The sequence below is a fragment of the Abramis brama genome (assembly GCF_963993115.1).
Source record: "Abramis brama genome assembly, chromosome: 23".
NCBI lineage: Eukaryota > Metazoa > Chordata > Actinopteri > Cypriniformes > Leuciscidae > Abramis > Abramis brama.
The window spans coordinates 28307879-28322850 of NC_139985.1; the positions used below are offsets into that span (position 1 = coordinate 28307879).

The 14972-nt window shown below is 38.3% G+C and overlaps 1 protein-coding gene across 1 annotated transcript in view; it reads right to left on the reverse strand.

Moving 5' to 3' along the window:
- phactr3b (phosphatase and actin regulator 3b) overlaps positions 1-14972 on the reverse strand; it is a 102870-nt gene that overhangs the window by 34445 nt on the left and 53453 nt on the right. The window contains exons 4-8 of the mRNA XM_084101588.1: positions 13207-13356; positions 8692-8904; positions 8087-8282; positions 6536-6726; positions 2002-2155 (exon numbers count right to left, since the gene is read on the reverse strand). Coding sequence (XP_083957714.1) covers positions 2002-2155; positions 6536-6726; positions 8087-8282; positions 8692-8904; positions 13207-13356 — 904 coding nt within the window. The remainder of the gene's footprint in view (positions 1-2001; positions 2156-6535; positions 6727-8086; positions 8283-8691; positions 8905-13206; positions 13357-14972) is intronic.

Below are 14972 nucleotides of genomic sequence, written 5' to 3' on the forward strand. Positions count from 1 at the left end.
AGCATTGACAGATGTTTTGACTGCTAAAAGCTTTTCTTTCAAAGGCCCCATGACAACTTTGAATTGTATCATATGTTAAATCTGACCCTGGTCATGGTTGGACATTTCAATGATCCAAAGCACACTTTAAAATCACACAAACCCGAAATGAACACAAAAATTACTAGAGAATAAGGGTTTTGCCATGCCCATCTCAGTCCACCATAGAAAAGCAAGGCTGCCAATATTAGTGCGTGATCATAGAAAAAAGGTCATAACTCCCCCTACTGGTTAATATGTGCTGTACACACACACACACACACACACACACACACACACGGACTGCATGACATTAAGCTGAAGACTGAACACCAAAAAACAGCCTCAGAGATACTCATACAACACCTAAACAGACACAGATCACTCATTAATATCTTGTATTGCGACATAACAATAAATGTCCACTTCTGTTCTCCAAGTCCCGAAGTTGGTTAATAATGACCATTAAGAATTCTCATTTTTGAGGCAAAGTATTACTTTAAGAGCTTAATCAGAGTTGAATCAGAGTTTATGAATTCAAAGTCCGGCATTGGGGATAAAGGTAATGTGACATGCGCATTCCACAGCTAAATAACGAACTGAAAAGTTTGTTTTCTTGATTAGTTTTCATTGCATGAGTAATTTGACCATGTTTAAAATGTAGAGCTTCTCAGCCTGTGCTTGCACTCAGTGTTCAATGTACAATCAGAGTCCTGAAGCAAAGCCTCTGTTCAGAACCACTGATCTAAACTACATAGATTTTATTATAGAAATTAGTACGCTACCATTCAAAAGTTTGGGGTCGTAAGATTCTGAAGATTGGTCTAAGATTGAAAGAAGTCTCTAATGCTCATCAAAATGCATTTATTTGATCAAAAATACAGTAAAATTGTAAAATAATGTAATTTATTCCTGTGATCAAAGCTTTTTGGTTTTTCAGGATCCTTTGATGAATAGAACGCATCTATTCAAGCATTTATTAAAAGAGAAATCGGTAACACTTTATAATAACTGCATGCTATGAATCATTAGTTAAGCATTAGTAAATAGTTCATTCATCATTTATAAAGCATTAATAGACATTAATAAGTAGTTTATAAATACAACTATAAATGTTTTATTCTTGATTTATAAGCATATGCAAGTAAATGATTAATAAACTCTTTAAATGTACATTTATACATCTTATTATTTAGACATATAGTAATAGTTACTCAGTGTGTTAATTAATGCTTTATTTTTATTATTTAACTTTTTTTATTAACTCTGTGTTTTGTTTGTTTCCTTTTTCTGTTTAGAAGATAACCGAACCTTTAAATCACCTTTATAAAAGTTTTACGAGGCATAACTAGTCCTCACTTTAGATGAGCTCACAAAAACAGTTCTGACAACTATTAAATGTTTTATAACTACCTTAATTAATCATGAATTACAGTAGGAATATGTGTTAATAAAGCATTTTTTTAACTCACTGAGTAACTATTATTATATGTCTAAATAAAAAGTAAATAAATGTACATTTAAATAGTTTATTAATCATTTACTTACACTTACACTTTATAAATGATCTTATGAACCACTGAAAACTCCTAAATGACTGGTTTGTAAATAACGTAATACATAATTTAGAAATGATAAATTGATCATTAATATAAAGTATAAAAATACAATTATTAAACATTATAGATATGCTTATAAATCAAGAATAAATAATTTATAGCTGTATTTATAAACTGATTATTAATGTATATTAATGCTTTATAAATGATGAATTAACTATTTACTAATGCTTAACTATTGATTCATATCATGTAGTTATTATAAAGTGTAACCGAGAAATCTTTTGTAACACAACTGACACTTTTAAATCAAATGAATGAGTCCTTGATGAATCTAAGAACATAAAAAAATGGTACTGACCCCAAACTTTTGTACAGTAGTGCATATAAAACATTTGTGTATGAAACTTTACTCCAGACTCACTTGGCAAGCTTCATTTCGATCTGTTGGCGTATCTCCTGTCGTTCCTGATCACTGCGCACAGGGAAGATGTTCCTGTCCTCCAGCTCCTGTTTACTGGGCCTGTTACGCAGCTTCACCGCCAGAAGCTCTTTCCTTATCCGCCGTGGAAGCGTACCTGCACACACACACACACACACACACACGCACACATGATCATTAATGATGGTCAAATGAACTCAGATCAGAAATCTGCACAAACAAGGGTCAATTATAGGCACATTCATGCCCCGACATAATATAATTTATAACATAACATAACATAACATAACATATAACATATAACATATAACATATAACATAACATAACATAACATAACATATAACATAACAACATAACATAACATATAACATAACATAATAACATAACATAGCAACATAACATTACATAACATATAACATAACATAACATAAAATAACATAACATAATTTCAGTATTCATTGTATAAAACTGATGTATATTGTTTTTTATGACTGTGTAAAAATTATTTAGAATATAGTGGCATTAACACAACAACCAATAATTTTTCTCCTAATAAACTTTTTTCAAAAGTGTTTGTTTATCAAGCAGTGTCAGAGAAGAGCTGGAAATGGAAATTTGATATATGTGATGTGTGAGGAAAACAAAGATAAATCAGGGTATATATCACTTGTGAACAGAACATGTTTGTGTGTAATTTCCAGTCAATCTGTACATTTTAGTTTATAAATAATTGCCATAAAATTAGCTTTAGCAAGACATAGTCTTTATTTCAATGTTTTTAAAATGTAATTTTGTCATTTCCAAACATCTGGCTCCTCCAAGTTTGCTGTGAGTTGATCATGCCCTGTTTCAGTCCCAGTGTTCCCTGTGTGTTTGCAGTGTGTCTGTTTCTCTCTGACAGCAGACGCATTAGAAGTAGGACACCAGATGTTGCTGACAAATCAAGTCTAGAGGAAGAAAAGCCTCTTCTTTTCTGCCATGCGGCGTATTCTGAGCGCAACATTATTAACAGGCACTCAGAGACCAATTTGCAAAATAAAACAAAAAACAACAACAAGGTTTTTCTGGAGAAAATGTGAGCAGTGCTTGCTCGTTTAACCTGTAAAGCTACAATATGTCATTTCTTTCGTTGCTAGGGGTCGCTAACCTTGATGACGCAGTGAATAAGCGGAATGGAACTTGTCGTCATGCTGATGGATCTAATAATGTTTATGGGAAATAATGTTTATTGATGAGTGAATACATTGATGTTTTTAACATGACTGTGGTATGGAGCAAGGCGCGATTGCTAATAAGAGACAGATATCAGCGCCACACGCGAGTCCCGCGGATATAAAGGAATAAGGACATTTCATTCTACCGGACTGAATAATACTCACATGGGTCAGTTTATGTAACAAATTAAAATTGTGAGGTAACGCAGCGCTGTTTCACTTGGTCTACACTATCATACTAAACAGCATTTGAGTGTGTTGAAAGTTATAATGTTATTCTATGTGTTAGTTTGTTGTCTGTATGAGACTAGCAGTAAGCTAGATCAACATTAGAATAACATACTGATCATATTCTAACATTTCATCATGTTGATCTATATAACACTGATTAGTTTTATGTACATTTGCTCATCTCTACATTTGCGCGTCTCTGTCAAGTCGAAGTTAGCCGCGAATGCTAGCTCTCGGCATCTCGAAAACGCAACGCTGATATTGATCCTCGTTTTAGTTCTCCTTTTGTCCCAAAGTCTGCTTGCCATGGTCCATAATGTTTGAACAAAACAACAACAGCGTGAGCACGCCGCTAGACGTAACGCAGTTGTCCATGTCTGTCGCCATGGTTACTATGGCAGTACAAGCGGAAAACCAGGGATAACGCGGACTTTTTAAAATTGTGAATTTCTTGGAAACATTTAGGATAATGGAAGTACACAAAAGAAAGAATTATATAAAGGTACCTTTAAAGGTACAATATGTAAGATTTATGTAATAAAATATTCAAAAACCACTTGCACAGTGTTGCACAATGAATACTGTTAATACAATTAAATACTGGCTCGCCCCTTGTCATTGTCGCCTATCAATGACGTAATATCCGCAATATCCCTGGTTTTCGCTTGTAGAAACCATAGATATATATATATATACTGTACATAGAAACCTCATTAGTGGCCGTTTCAATGGGAGCTATGTATACTTATCTATGATACAATATCTTGCACCAGGCCCGGATTGGCTAATCGGGAGCACCGGGAGAATTCCCGGTGGGCCGGTCTGTTTTATTGGCCAGGAGGGCCAGTGTTGTCATGGCACTGGGTTGAATGCTTTCCTTATAGGCTCCAGTCATAGCGCAGCCCCACTATTTTTTTTATTGTTATTTTATCGCAGCCCCACAAAAAAATAAATAAAGTCACTTTGTTAGAGATGTGCGAACAAAAAATAAGAGATACAAAACATGGATAATAGCCTATAGGCGCAAAGGCGGCGCTGAAAAGGCCAGAATAATAAAATATTTCTAGAAACTCAAGCGGCCAAATAGCCTACGAGTCAGGGCCGTACCGACCATTGAGGTCTCCGAGGTCCGGACCTCGGTAATTTTTCCTGAGTGTATAATGAACGTTGTGAAATAATTGCCTAATATTAACTGCTGCAATGATTCGCATATCCCGACGATAACCGACCTCATCATCTGAGCTGCTTCAGCACTCAAACACCGCTCGTCGGCAATGGCAAAATGTTTGAGATGACCGATCAAAGCAAGCGGATTTATGTTCACAGAAGCGCGAGGTCCGGCCGCGCGCGAATCCCAACGCGATGCTTCACGAGATAAGGTGCAAGTGGCTAAACTAAACAGCTGTTTTACAATAGAAATTTTAAACGACCGACATAAATAATCACTTTGCAAAGACTGTATCAATCTAAACTCAGCTTCAGGAAGGGGAGATTTACAGGTAAATATTAACAGTGTGAGAAGAAGAACGAGAGAAGGAGATGGAGATGAGAGAGGAGAGCAGGTAGAGCAATAGCCTATTGCATAATAATGCGAATAACTTTATTACAATGGATTCCTATTTAACACAGTCAGATGTTCTTTGCCAATGACAGTGGAAAAATAATATGCCCCCGAACCCCCTAGATCACTTTTGGGACCTCTGTATTTATAAAACCCTGTGTACTGATATTGCACTGAATAGAAAATTATTTTTTTGAAAAATACGATGAATTACAAGGCTGTACAGAACAGTGCACTATTGCAGACTTAGGCTCAATCCCAATTCACCACTTGCCCCTACCCCTCCGTTTTGCGCATTCCCGTGAAGTAGTAGGGTTGTCTCGATTCTTTTTTGGTTGGAGGGGTAGGGGTAGGGGGAAAGGCCGGATAGTCCTTGAAAGATTGGGCCTTATATACTGAGGGTTTAATTACATTATTTTAATAGTCAGTCGGGAACTAAAGTGGGCCGGTCTAAGGCATGAAACTCCAGGGCTGAAAATGAGTCCCACTCCGGCCCTGTCTTGCACGCTGCTGTTGTGCCGGTTCACGATTATTGATTGGCAAGTACAGAAAATCCAAAAAATTGTAAACGTAGATCAACTGAGGCAAGCAGGCTTTGGGAAAAACAGAAATAAAACAAGGATCAATATCGCCGTGGCGTTTTCAGGATGGAGAGAGGCGAGAGCTTCACGACAAACTTGGACTTGACAGAGACTCTGCTCTCGCATATTTTTTAATAGACAGGTAAGCAAATATATATTATTTATTGCACACATACAGTTATATTGCACTTTGTTTGTACTTCAGTAACGCTTTTTATCAAGTCTATGGCAGTGAAATTAAATACAGTATGTGTTGCACAAAAATATTTAGCCATTATTTGCAAATTTCAAATGTACTTTTAGTACGATTGTTTTAAACGTGTAAAAATCATTTGACAAATAGTCACATATCAGTAACAGGCTAATATAGTATTACATTTCACGTTCCTTGCAGCTAATTCATTACGATGACATAAAATAGTCTGATCAAACGTACAGGTTATACAAAAACTAATTCAGTACCTCATCCATGAACATGATTCGTAAAATATATAAATTATACCATACATGATCTCTGGATGATGAAAATGACATCTCTCATAGTTCCACTCTCCTTCATAGCGTCATCAAGCTTCGCCTTTGATATTGTTTTGAAAATGCGACTTCTGGCGGCGAAAACTTGTATATTGCACCTTTAAATGCATGAATGTTTCACAAATCACTGTTACATATTTGGCTCTTTAGTGACCCGGATCTATATCTAACACGGATGGACCTTTACTGGGATATTTTTCTACAGTAGAAGGAAGCGGAGATGCGTCGTCCATCTTTTTTTACAGACTATGGTAAAAACATGGCAAATCAAAACTAACAAGAACTAAAACTATTACAAATATTTTTTTGGTCGAAAATTCTACAATAATCATTATTTTTTAACGCTGATGTCCACGATCAACATGTGATGTAAACCAAGGTCAAAGAAACCCACCAGAGATGACAGAGTCGTTCCAGCTGTCCTGGTCGCTGTAGTATTCATCCACACGCATGTTCTCCTTGTTCTCTTCTGCCTCTTTCTTGTTCTCCACTTCTCCGCTCTGCTCATTCTCAGCGCTGGCGGTGCGGGACACCCGTCCATCCGAGCGCCGTTTGGGGGAACCACGGATCTCCTTACTGTGGAAACTGACATTTAAAAGATCTGGTTGAAAATTTTCAATGCATAACAAACACAAACAATACCATTCAGAATTTCAGTGTGGATGAGAAACTTTCGGAAAACGCTAATGTGGACGGAGAGCGTTTTGTAACGAAAACAAATCTACTAATGTAGCCGTAACATAATTTGATCAAAAGTGACAGTAAACACATCGTAACATTGTTACAAACAAAATCTGTTCTGGATAAATTATGTGTGTGTGTGTGTGGGGCGGGGGGGGGCTTGGGGGGGGGATGATGGTGTATCATGGTTTTCTCAAAAAAAGGATCATGTGACACTGAAGACTGGAGTAATGATGCTGAAAATTCAGCTTTGCATTACAGGCATAAATTACATTTTTAAAATATTTTTAGATAGAAGACAGCTGTAATGATATTTCACAATATTACTGTTTTTGCTGTATTTTTGATCAAACTCATGCAGCCTTGGTGAGCAAAAGACTTCTTTCAAAAACACTAAGGGCCCCACTTTAAGGATCTAAGCGTATGGTATAAAGCGTACGGCGTAAGAGCACTTACAGCGTGTCCGAATCCACTTTTGCTAGTGTAACGATGGGAAAAATGGTTGGCGCTCCCGGCGCATGGTCTAAAAGGGTTGTCTCTATTCTCTTAATGAGTAATGGGTGTGTTTTGTCTCTATTCTCTTAATGAGTAATGAGTGTGTTTTGTCTCTATTCTCTTAATGAGTAATGAGTGTGTTTTGGTCGTAACGTGCAATAAACCAATCAGAGTTTCATCTCCCATTCCCTTTAAAAGCCCGTTGCGCTCGCGCCATGGCGGATTAGCTATTCACATGGAGGAATTTGTAAGCAGAAAAACTGAACGCTTCTCCAGAGAGCAAACGGATCTGTTCGAGCGCGAGGTTAAAGCGAGCAGACCATCTACAGGACAAAGTGTATGAGCGCTGTGGACCCACCTATAGGCGCATATTACTAACGCACTCTTTAAATAACAAAAAAATACTGCGCCATTGAGTTTAGACCAGGTTTCAGTTGGTCAATGGCTCAGTCTATTTCAGTTCCTCAAAATAGCAACACTCCAACAATGCGCCTGAACACACTCCTCGTTCTCAGACCAGCAGCCCATGGGCATTTGCTATTTAAACAACGTGGTGCAGGACGTGAAAATGAAAACTGTGTCGGGCTGAAACTAGCTTGCGTTGCGCCTGGCACTGCATTGCAACGGGTTTATGATAGGGCCCTTAAATCCTTAATTATTCCAAACTTTTGACTACATAGCACACATTTCATATCAACTATTTTATATGGTTCTTTTAGTAAAATGATGACAGAATTTGTCAGAATTACTAGTGAAGACCTGTCCTCACCTGTCCTGCCGGTGTTTGGAGGCCAGTGCCCGGTGCAGTTCCTCGATGATGCAGCTCGGGGGCAGATGAGGGTGCAGGACCCCCAAGTGAGGCGAGCCGGTGGGGGTGGAGATCCTGCCCCGCAGGGCATCTTTTGGGAGGGTGAAGTTCCTGGGCAGAGTGGCTGGAGCCGGCCGGCCCTGAGGAGAGTGGGTATCTACAGGACAAGAAAAAAAGTAGCTTTAAGTGCTATGTACTAACATTTAAGTTAATAATTTGATACAATGGACTTATTGTGTACATACATGTACTTATATTTTGAAAATACCTGCATGTAATTACAGCTGTAATTAATTTATGTAATTACATTTGTAATTAAACTGTTGACCTTCCCTTACACGTTAACCCACCCTTAAACCTCACCTGTCCCTAACCTTACCCGTATTACACCTCAGTAGCAGCACAAGTGTTTTACAATACAACCTGTACATAGTACTTAAAACCACTTAATATAAAGTGAGACTTTATAAAGTGAAAAAAAACTTTTGCAATTATGTTTGATCGTTACACTCCGTTGGTCAAATCTAGAAAACAGGTATACATGCATGTCATGAATTGATACTGACTGTCCAGACTGCTCAGTCTATTAAGCAGCTTCACTGGGAGTTTGGCTGGAGGAGTGCGAACTTCTCTGAGTGGTTTATCCTCCTTTCTCTCCTCATGGCCCTCGAGGGCCCCGACACCGGCCCCTCTACTCGAGGCCTCTACACACGGCTTGTCCTCATCCTCACTTTGCCCAAGTTCCCCTTCTGTTTCCGTCATCTCTGTGGTGTCTCGTGCTGAAAAGAGATCAGAAATGTGTGTTCTGTGATCTCTGACGCCACCTAGTGGTAAATAAGTGCTGCTCATTCTTTCAAGACAAAAGATGTGTGTCCATTTCCCACCTTTTGATTGAGTCATCACTTTCATATTCACAATGCACATATCATGCATGCTTATCAAATCAAATGTTTATTTAGAATTGTTAAAGTCAACATGAAACGGCATCCGCAACCCATTTTACTTCCCTAATGACGCATATTTCTGAAACAGACTATTATAAAATCAGACAGGGCTTGATTTTATTGATAGGGAATTGATTGGATGGGTATTTCATGTCAGATTGGGGTCAAACCTGAATGTGAGTTTGCAGTGGATTGTGGGGGATTTACTCCTTACCAACAACACACTTTTCTGAAGAGGCTGTTTGAACAGGACATGCACTGAAAAAAAAATGGTGTGGAATTTACTAATTGATGAGTGATTTAATAATTTTCACTCACAAAATTTTCAAATTGGTAGTAAATTTCACAAATAATTACAAAGAAACTAATCAAATGAAACGTGACATTTTAAAGTGAAAAGACTGAAACAGTCTTTTCTTGTAAAACGTACTCTAATAATCTTTGTTTTATTCACAAAATTAGAAAAAAAATGTGTATAAACTGTGAAGGCTGAAGGTCAAGTTCACCATTACAATACAATAACATTATTGTAAAAACATTACAAATAATTTGATATTTATATTTGACTATTGATATTTAAAGAAGGAATGTTTAAGGAAGACTATATTACCTATTACAGTAGCCTAAAACCGTGCATTATAGATATTTACCAAATGGCAGAAATATTTCCGGGTACATTTTAAACCATGAAGTCAGCTAACAAAAATATAATATTGTTTTGCTAACATTCTCATTAACTTATGAAAACGTTATTTCTAAATATTCCCTTCCAGTTCAAAACGTCCAGTTTTTCAAATGTTTTATATGTTTTTAAATGTTTTTTATTTCTTGAATATACAAATGTTAAGGGGACATTCCATTGTATCATTTTTCAAACATTATGGGAACGTTACATTTGAATGTTCTCTGAACATTCTAAAAGTAGTAGCAACATTTAAAACTTTTAAAAATGTTCCATAAACGATGTATAAATAACGTTTTTGTGCTAACAATTTAAGAGCATTATTAAAAACCAGATAATTTTGGAGATAAAAAAAGGAAAACAAAGCATGGTGGGCAGTATAGGAGGACTATGTCAAAGTCATTTGTATTTGCCACACTTCCTGCTACCAGCAGGTGGCGCTATTACTATAACTAAATATTGTCATGTAGATGTGTTCAGGACAGGACTCTTATCAAACATGTGAAGTTTGGGGCAGATCGGACATCGTATACCTGAGTTACAATAACTTCCTGTTTCGTGGCGTTAATCGCATACATTAGCACTTAGCCAAGTGTTGCATGATTTAACATGTTTCTATCATGTTTGGTACTTCATGGCATATTTGAATATGTTTCTGGGAGTAAATTACAGTGTAAAGCATGTCATTTCCTGTTGCCAGCAGGTGGTGCTATGACTAAGGAATATTGTCATGTAGATGCGTTCAGGACAGTGCCCGGTTGCATAAAGCACCTTAAGTGTAATTTGCCCTTAAGTTCGCCCTTATGTTTCCCTTAAACCTAAGGGTGTTGCAGAAAAAAACCCTTAAGTGTTACTTAAGGGTTTCTTTAAGTAAAACGTCATAAACACTTAGAATTTCCCTTAAATGCTGTTTTTTCACTTAAGTAATCCCTTAAAAAGCGTTAAGTGTTGCATAAAACCCCTTAACGGTCATTTCCCTAAGTATAATTTAAGGTTTGGAAATCGTAACCTTAAGAGTAACGCGGACAAAAATAAGACGACATGGCTGAATTTATGGAACCAGCTGAAGATCATTATGTGCCAAGAAGAATTTTTAGGGATAGAGAGAACCCTTTGGACCATCTTAGCAATGAAAAATTGTTGCAAGAATACCGATTTGATCGACGCGCAATATTTGACATCGTCACACATCGCATACCTTGACCATGTCACACATCGCAACCACTCTTTAACTGCGGTGTTACAACTGCTTATGGCACTGCGTTTTTTTGCAACTGGGAGTTTTCAGACGGTAGTGGGATATGTTTTCCACGTGCATAAATCGGCTACCATTCAATAAATGTACAATTAGTGTGTATCGGATCTTCAGGTGATATTCTCAATTCATTCAGTTAACGGACACTCTGAGGTAAAGTGACTGCAGACTTAGCAACGATTATATTTAATTGTACAGTACAGTCATAACATAACGTACATACATTATCTTAATTCCATTATGTCCTTAAACATAACAATATTGCTGTCCATAAACTGAGAAAGTGCGCGTCTGGTGTGCGATACCTCGAGTTGTCCTAGACGCGACGCGGCATGTTAGTGTTTTGCGTATCTATGGCAACAACATACTTTTATAACGTGAATCCAGGATCGCTGTCGTGAAACACTTAAATGTTTCCCTTACCTAAGAGAACCGTTTAAGAGATTATATGCAACACCCTTAAGTTATTCTCTTAGGTAAGGGGAAATCGCCCCTTAAGTATCATACTTAAGGGAAAAACTTAAGGTGCTTTATGCAACCGGGCACAGGACTCTTATCAAACATGTGAAGTTCGGGGCAGATCGGACATCGCAATTTACCACCGCTAAAGCCTTAAGATTAGACTGACTATATATGATGTTGATCTGGTTAAATCTCTATGAGGAGTAGTTAATCACAGTGTAAAATGTGGTGGTGCTATGACTGTATCTGAATATTGGCATGTCGATGTCTTCAGGCCAGGACTTTAATAAAAAATGTGAAGTTTGGGGCAGATCGTATCATATCGACACTGTATGTCCGAGTTACAACAACTTCCTGTTTCATGGCGAATTTTGTTAGGCCGGCACGGACACACCCTTCAGCGAAAACTCAAGATCTTCGCAATTTTATGTCGCAAAGGCCTTTAGATTAGACTTACAAAATGTGGATCTGATTAAATCTCTAGGAGGAGTTTGTTAAAGTACAACGTCTGGAAATGGCAAAAAAACGGCACCAATTTCGCAGAGAAAAGTCAAAATATCTCACTTCCTGTTTGGTTTTCAGATTTCGCCCCAAGACTTTTTTGTAGATATTGGCCTGTTACATGTGTCTACCGAATTTCATACCTGTACGTGAAACATAGCGCCAGGGGCACTTAATCTAAATATTGTAGGTGGCGCTATCGAGCCATTTTGCCACACCTACTTCTGAGACCCATATCACATGTACATTTTCACCACTTCTGACGCGTGTGCAAAGCTTCGTGAGTTTTCGAGCATGTTTAGGCCCTCAAAAAAGCAATTCACTTTGCAGAAGAATAATAATACTAAGAGCAGTTCCAATAGGGTCCTCTCACCATCGGTGCTCGGGCCCTAATTAGGAACCTTTAAAATAATGTTACAGTTCAGAACGTTGAGAGAAGCTTGACAAGTTCTGAGAACATTCCCTGTTAGCTGGGAATTACATGGGCAATATTTTTTTCTATTGGACTAATGGAAAAATAAGGTCAGGAATGTGCATTAATAATGTTAATAGCCTCAGTTGTAGTTTCACGTTCTGGGGTGTGTTTCCCGAAAACATCGTTAGCCAACTATGGTTGCAAGTTCCGTCGTTATCAGCAGTTCAACGAGTCTGTGTTTCCCGAAACCATCGTTCCAACGAACATTCGCAAACAGCATCGCAGAGTTGTGTGTTTGGAGTGACAGCTCTCGACCTGTGGTTAGAAGAAGAGTTTCCTGTATACATGACGTGGACTCAATAAATCCTGATCTTGAGCAAAATAAGCAAGCTGACATTCAGTGCAACCTGTGTCTTTGATTTAGAATACATACAAATGTCATTTAGAGTGCGCATGTGTGAACGTGCTCTAGTGTGTAAGAACGAGTCAATGATTCAATCTGGAAATAAAGCAAAATACCTGAGAAAAAATTCTTCAGATGCCATGTCTGTAATTTATAGCAAAACATCTAGCATTAATTCGATTTCAAACAGATTTATTATACTTTTTTTTTAAAAAGTTATTACCCCACCATCTGCGTGACATCATCAACCAGTGGTTTAACGACCAATTTGCGACAATATGGTTTCGGGAAACAGTCGTGACTAGCTAGTGGATTTCTTCAATGATGCATCGTACTATGATAGATAAGCAGCGAGTTACGTCGTTGTACGGGAAACACACCCCTGTTTAGCAAAAGACCAAACATTCACAAGTCCTGACCTGTAGAGAGATTGTCCTCATCAGATCCCAGATCCTCTGAGTTGCTGGCCAGCGGCGCCATGGGCTCGTCCTCTCGGTCCTCAGCGTCTGAGTCCTCGAGCGATGGGCTTCCCGGATCGTCTGAGTTCCCACCACAGGCCAGGCCAGATTCTGTAAGCATGGGAAAAACCGGCCAGTCTTAAAGGGATAGCTCACCCAAAAATTTAAATAAGCCCATGATTTACTCTCCCTCAAGTCTTCCTAGGTGTAAATTACATTCTTCTTTCAGACGAATACAATCAGAGTTATATAAGAAAATGTCCTGGCTCTTCCAAGCTTTATAATGGCATTGAAAGGCTGTTTCAGTTTTGAAGTCCATAAAAGTGCATCTATCCATCATAAAAGTGCATCTATCCATCATAAAAGTGCTCCACAGGCTCCAGGGGGTTAATAAAGGCCTTCTGAAGCGAAGCGATGCATTTGTGTAAGAATAATATTCATATTTAACACATTACAAAGTAAAATTCTAGCTTCCGGCCAAATGCAGTCTACTTGCGCCTAAAGGGCAACTTGCCGTCGGAAGTAGCGTAGTGCGTCATGTAGTGTAAATATCAGCAGTACGTCGCATTACTCGCATAAGATGCGCTTAGACTTAAGTCAAATCCATATGTTTGTTTGGCTGGAAGCTAGTTATTTTACTTTATAAAGTTTTAAATATGGATATTTTTCTTACACAAACGTGTGGCTTCTCTTCAGAAGGCCTTTATAAACCCGCCAGAGCCGTGTGGAGCACTTTTATGATGGACAGATGCACTTTTATGATGGACAGATGCATTTTTATTATGGACAGATGCACTTTTATGATGGATAGATGCACTTTGATGATGGACAGATGCACTTTTATGATGGATAGATGCACTTTTATGATGGATAGATGCACTTTAATCATGGATAGATGCACTTTTATGATGGATAGATGCACTTTAATCATGGATAAATGCACTTTTATCATGGATAGATGCACTTTTATCATGGATAGATGCGCTTTTATGGACTTCAAAACAGAAACAGCCATTCACTGCCATTGGAAGAGACAGAACATTTTTTAATAAAAACTCAGTTTGTCATATACACCTAGGATGACCTGAGGGCGAGTAAATCATGGGCTAATATAAAATTTTTGGGTGAACGAACTCTTTAACGGCTGTCATCACTTTCTCATTAAAGCCTCAAAACCAGTGAGTTTGGCAGTGTTGGTGCAGTGAGTTTGGCAGTGTTGGTGCAGTGAGTTTGACAGTGTTGGTGTTGTGAGTTTGGTAGTGTTGGTGCAGTGAGTTTGGCAGTGTTGTTGCAGTGAATTTGATAGTGTTGGTGCAGTGAGTTTGACAGTGTTGGTGCAGTGAGTTTGGCAGTGTTGGTTTAGTGAGTTTGGCAGTGTTGGTGAAGTGAGTTTGGCAGTGTTGGTGCAGTGAGTTTGGCAGTGTTGGTGAAGTGAGTTTGGCAGTGTTGGTGCAGTGAGTTTGGCAGTGTTGGTTTAGTGAGTTTGGCAGTGTTGGTGAAGTGAGTTTGGCAGTGTTGGTGCAGTGAGTTTGGCAGTGCTGGTGCAGTGAGTTTGATAGTGTTGTTACAGTGAGTTTGGCAGTGTTGGTGCAGTGAGTTTGGTAGTGTTGGTGCAGTGAGTTTGGCAGTGTTGGTGCAGTGAGTGTGACAGTGTTGGTGCAGTGAGTTTGGTAGTGTTGGTGCAGTGAGTTTGGTAGTGTTGGTGCAGTGAGTTTGGCAGTGTTGGT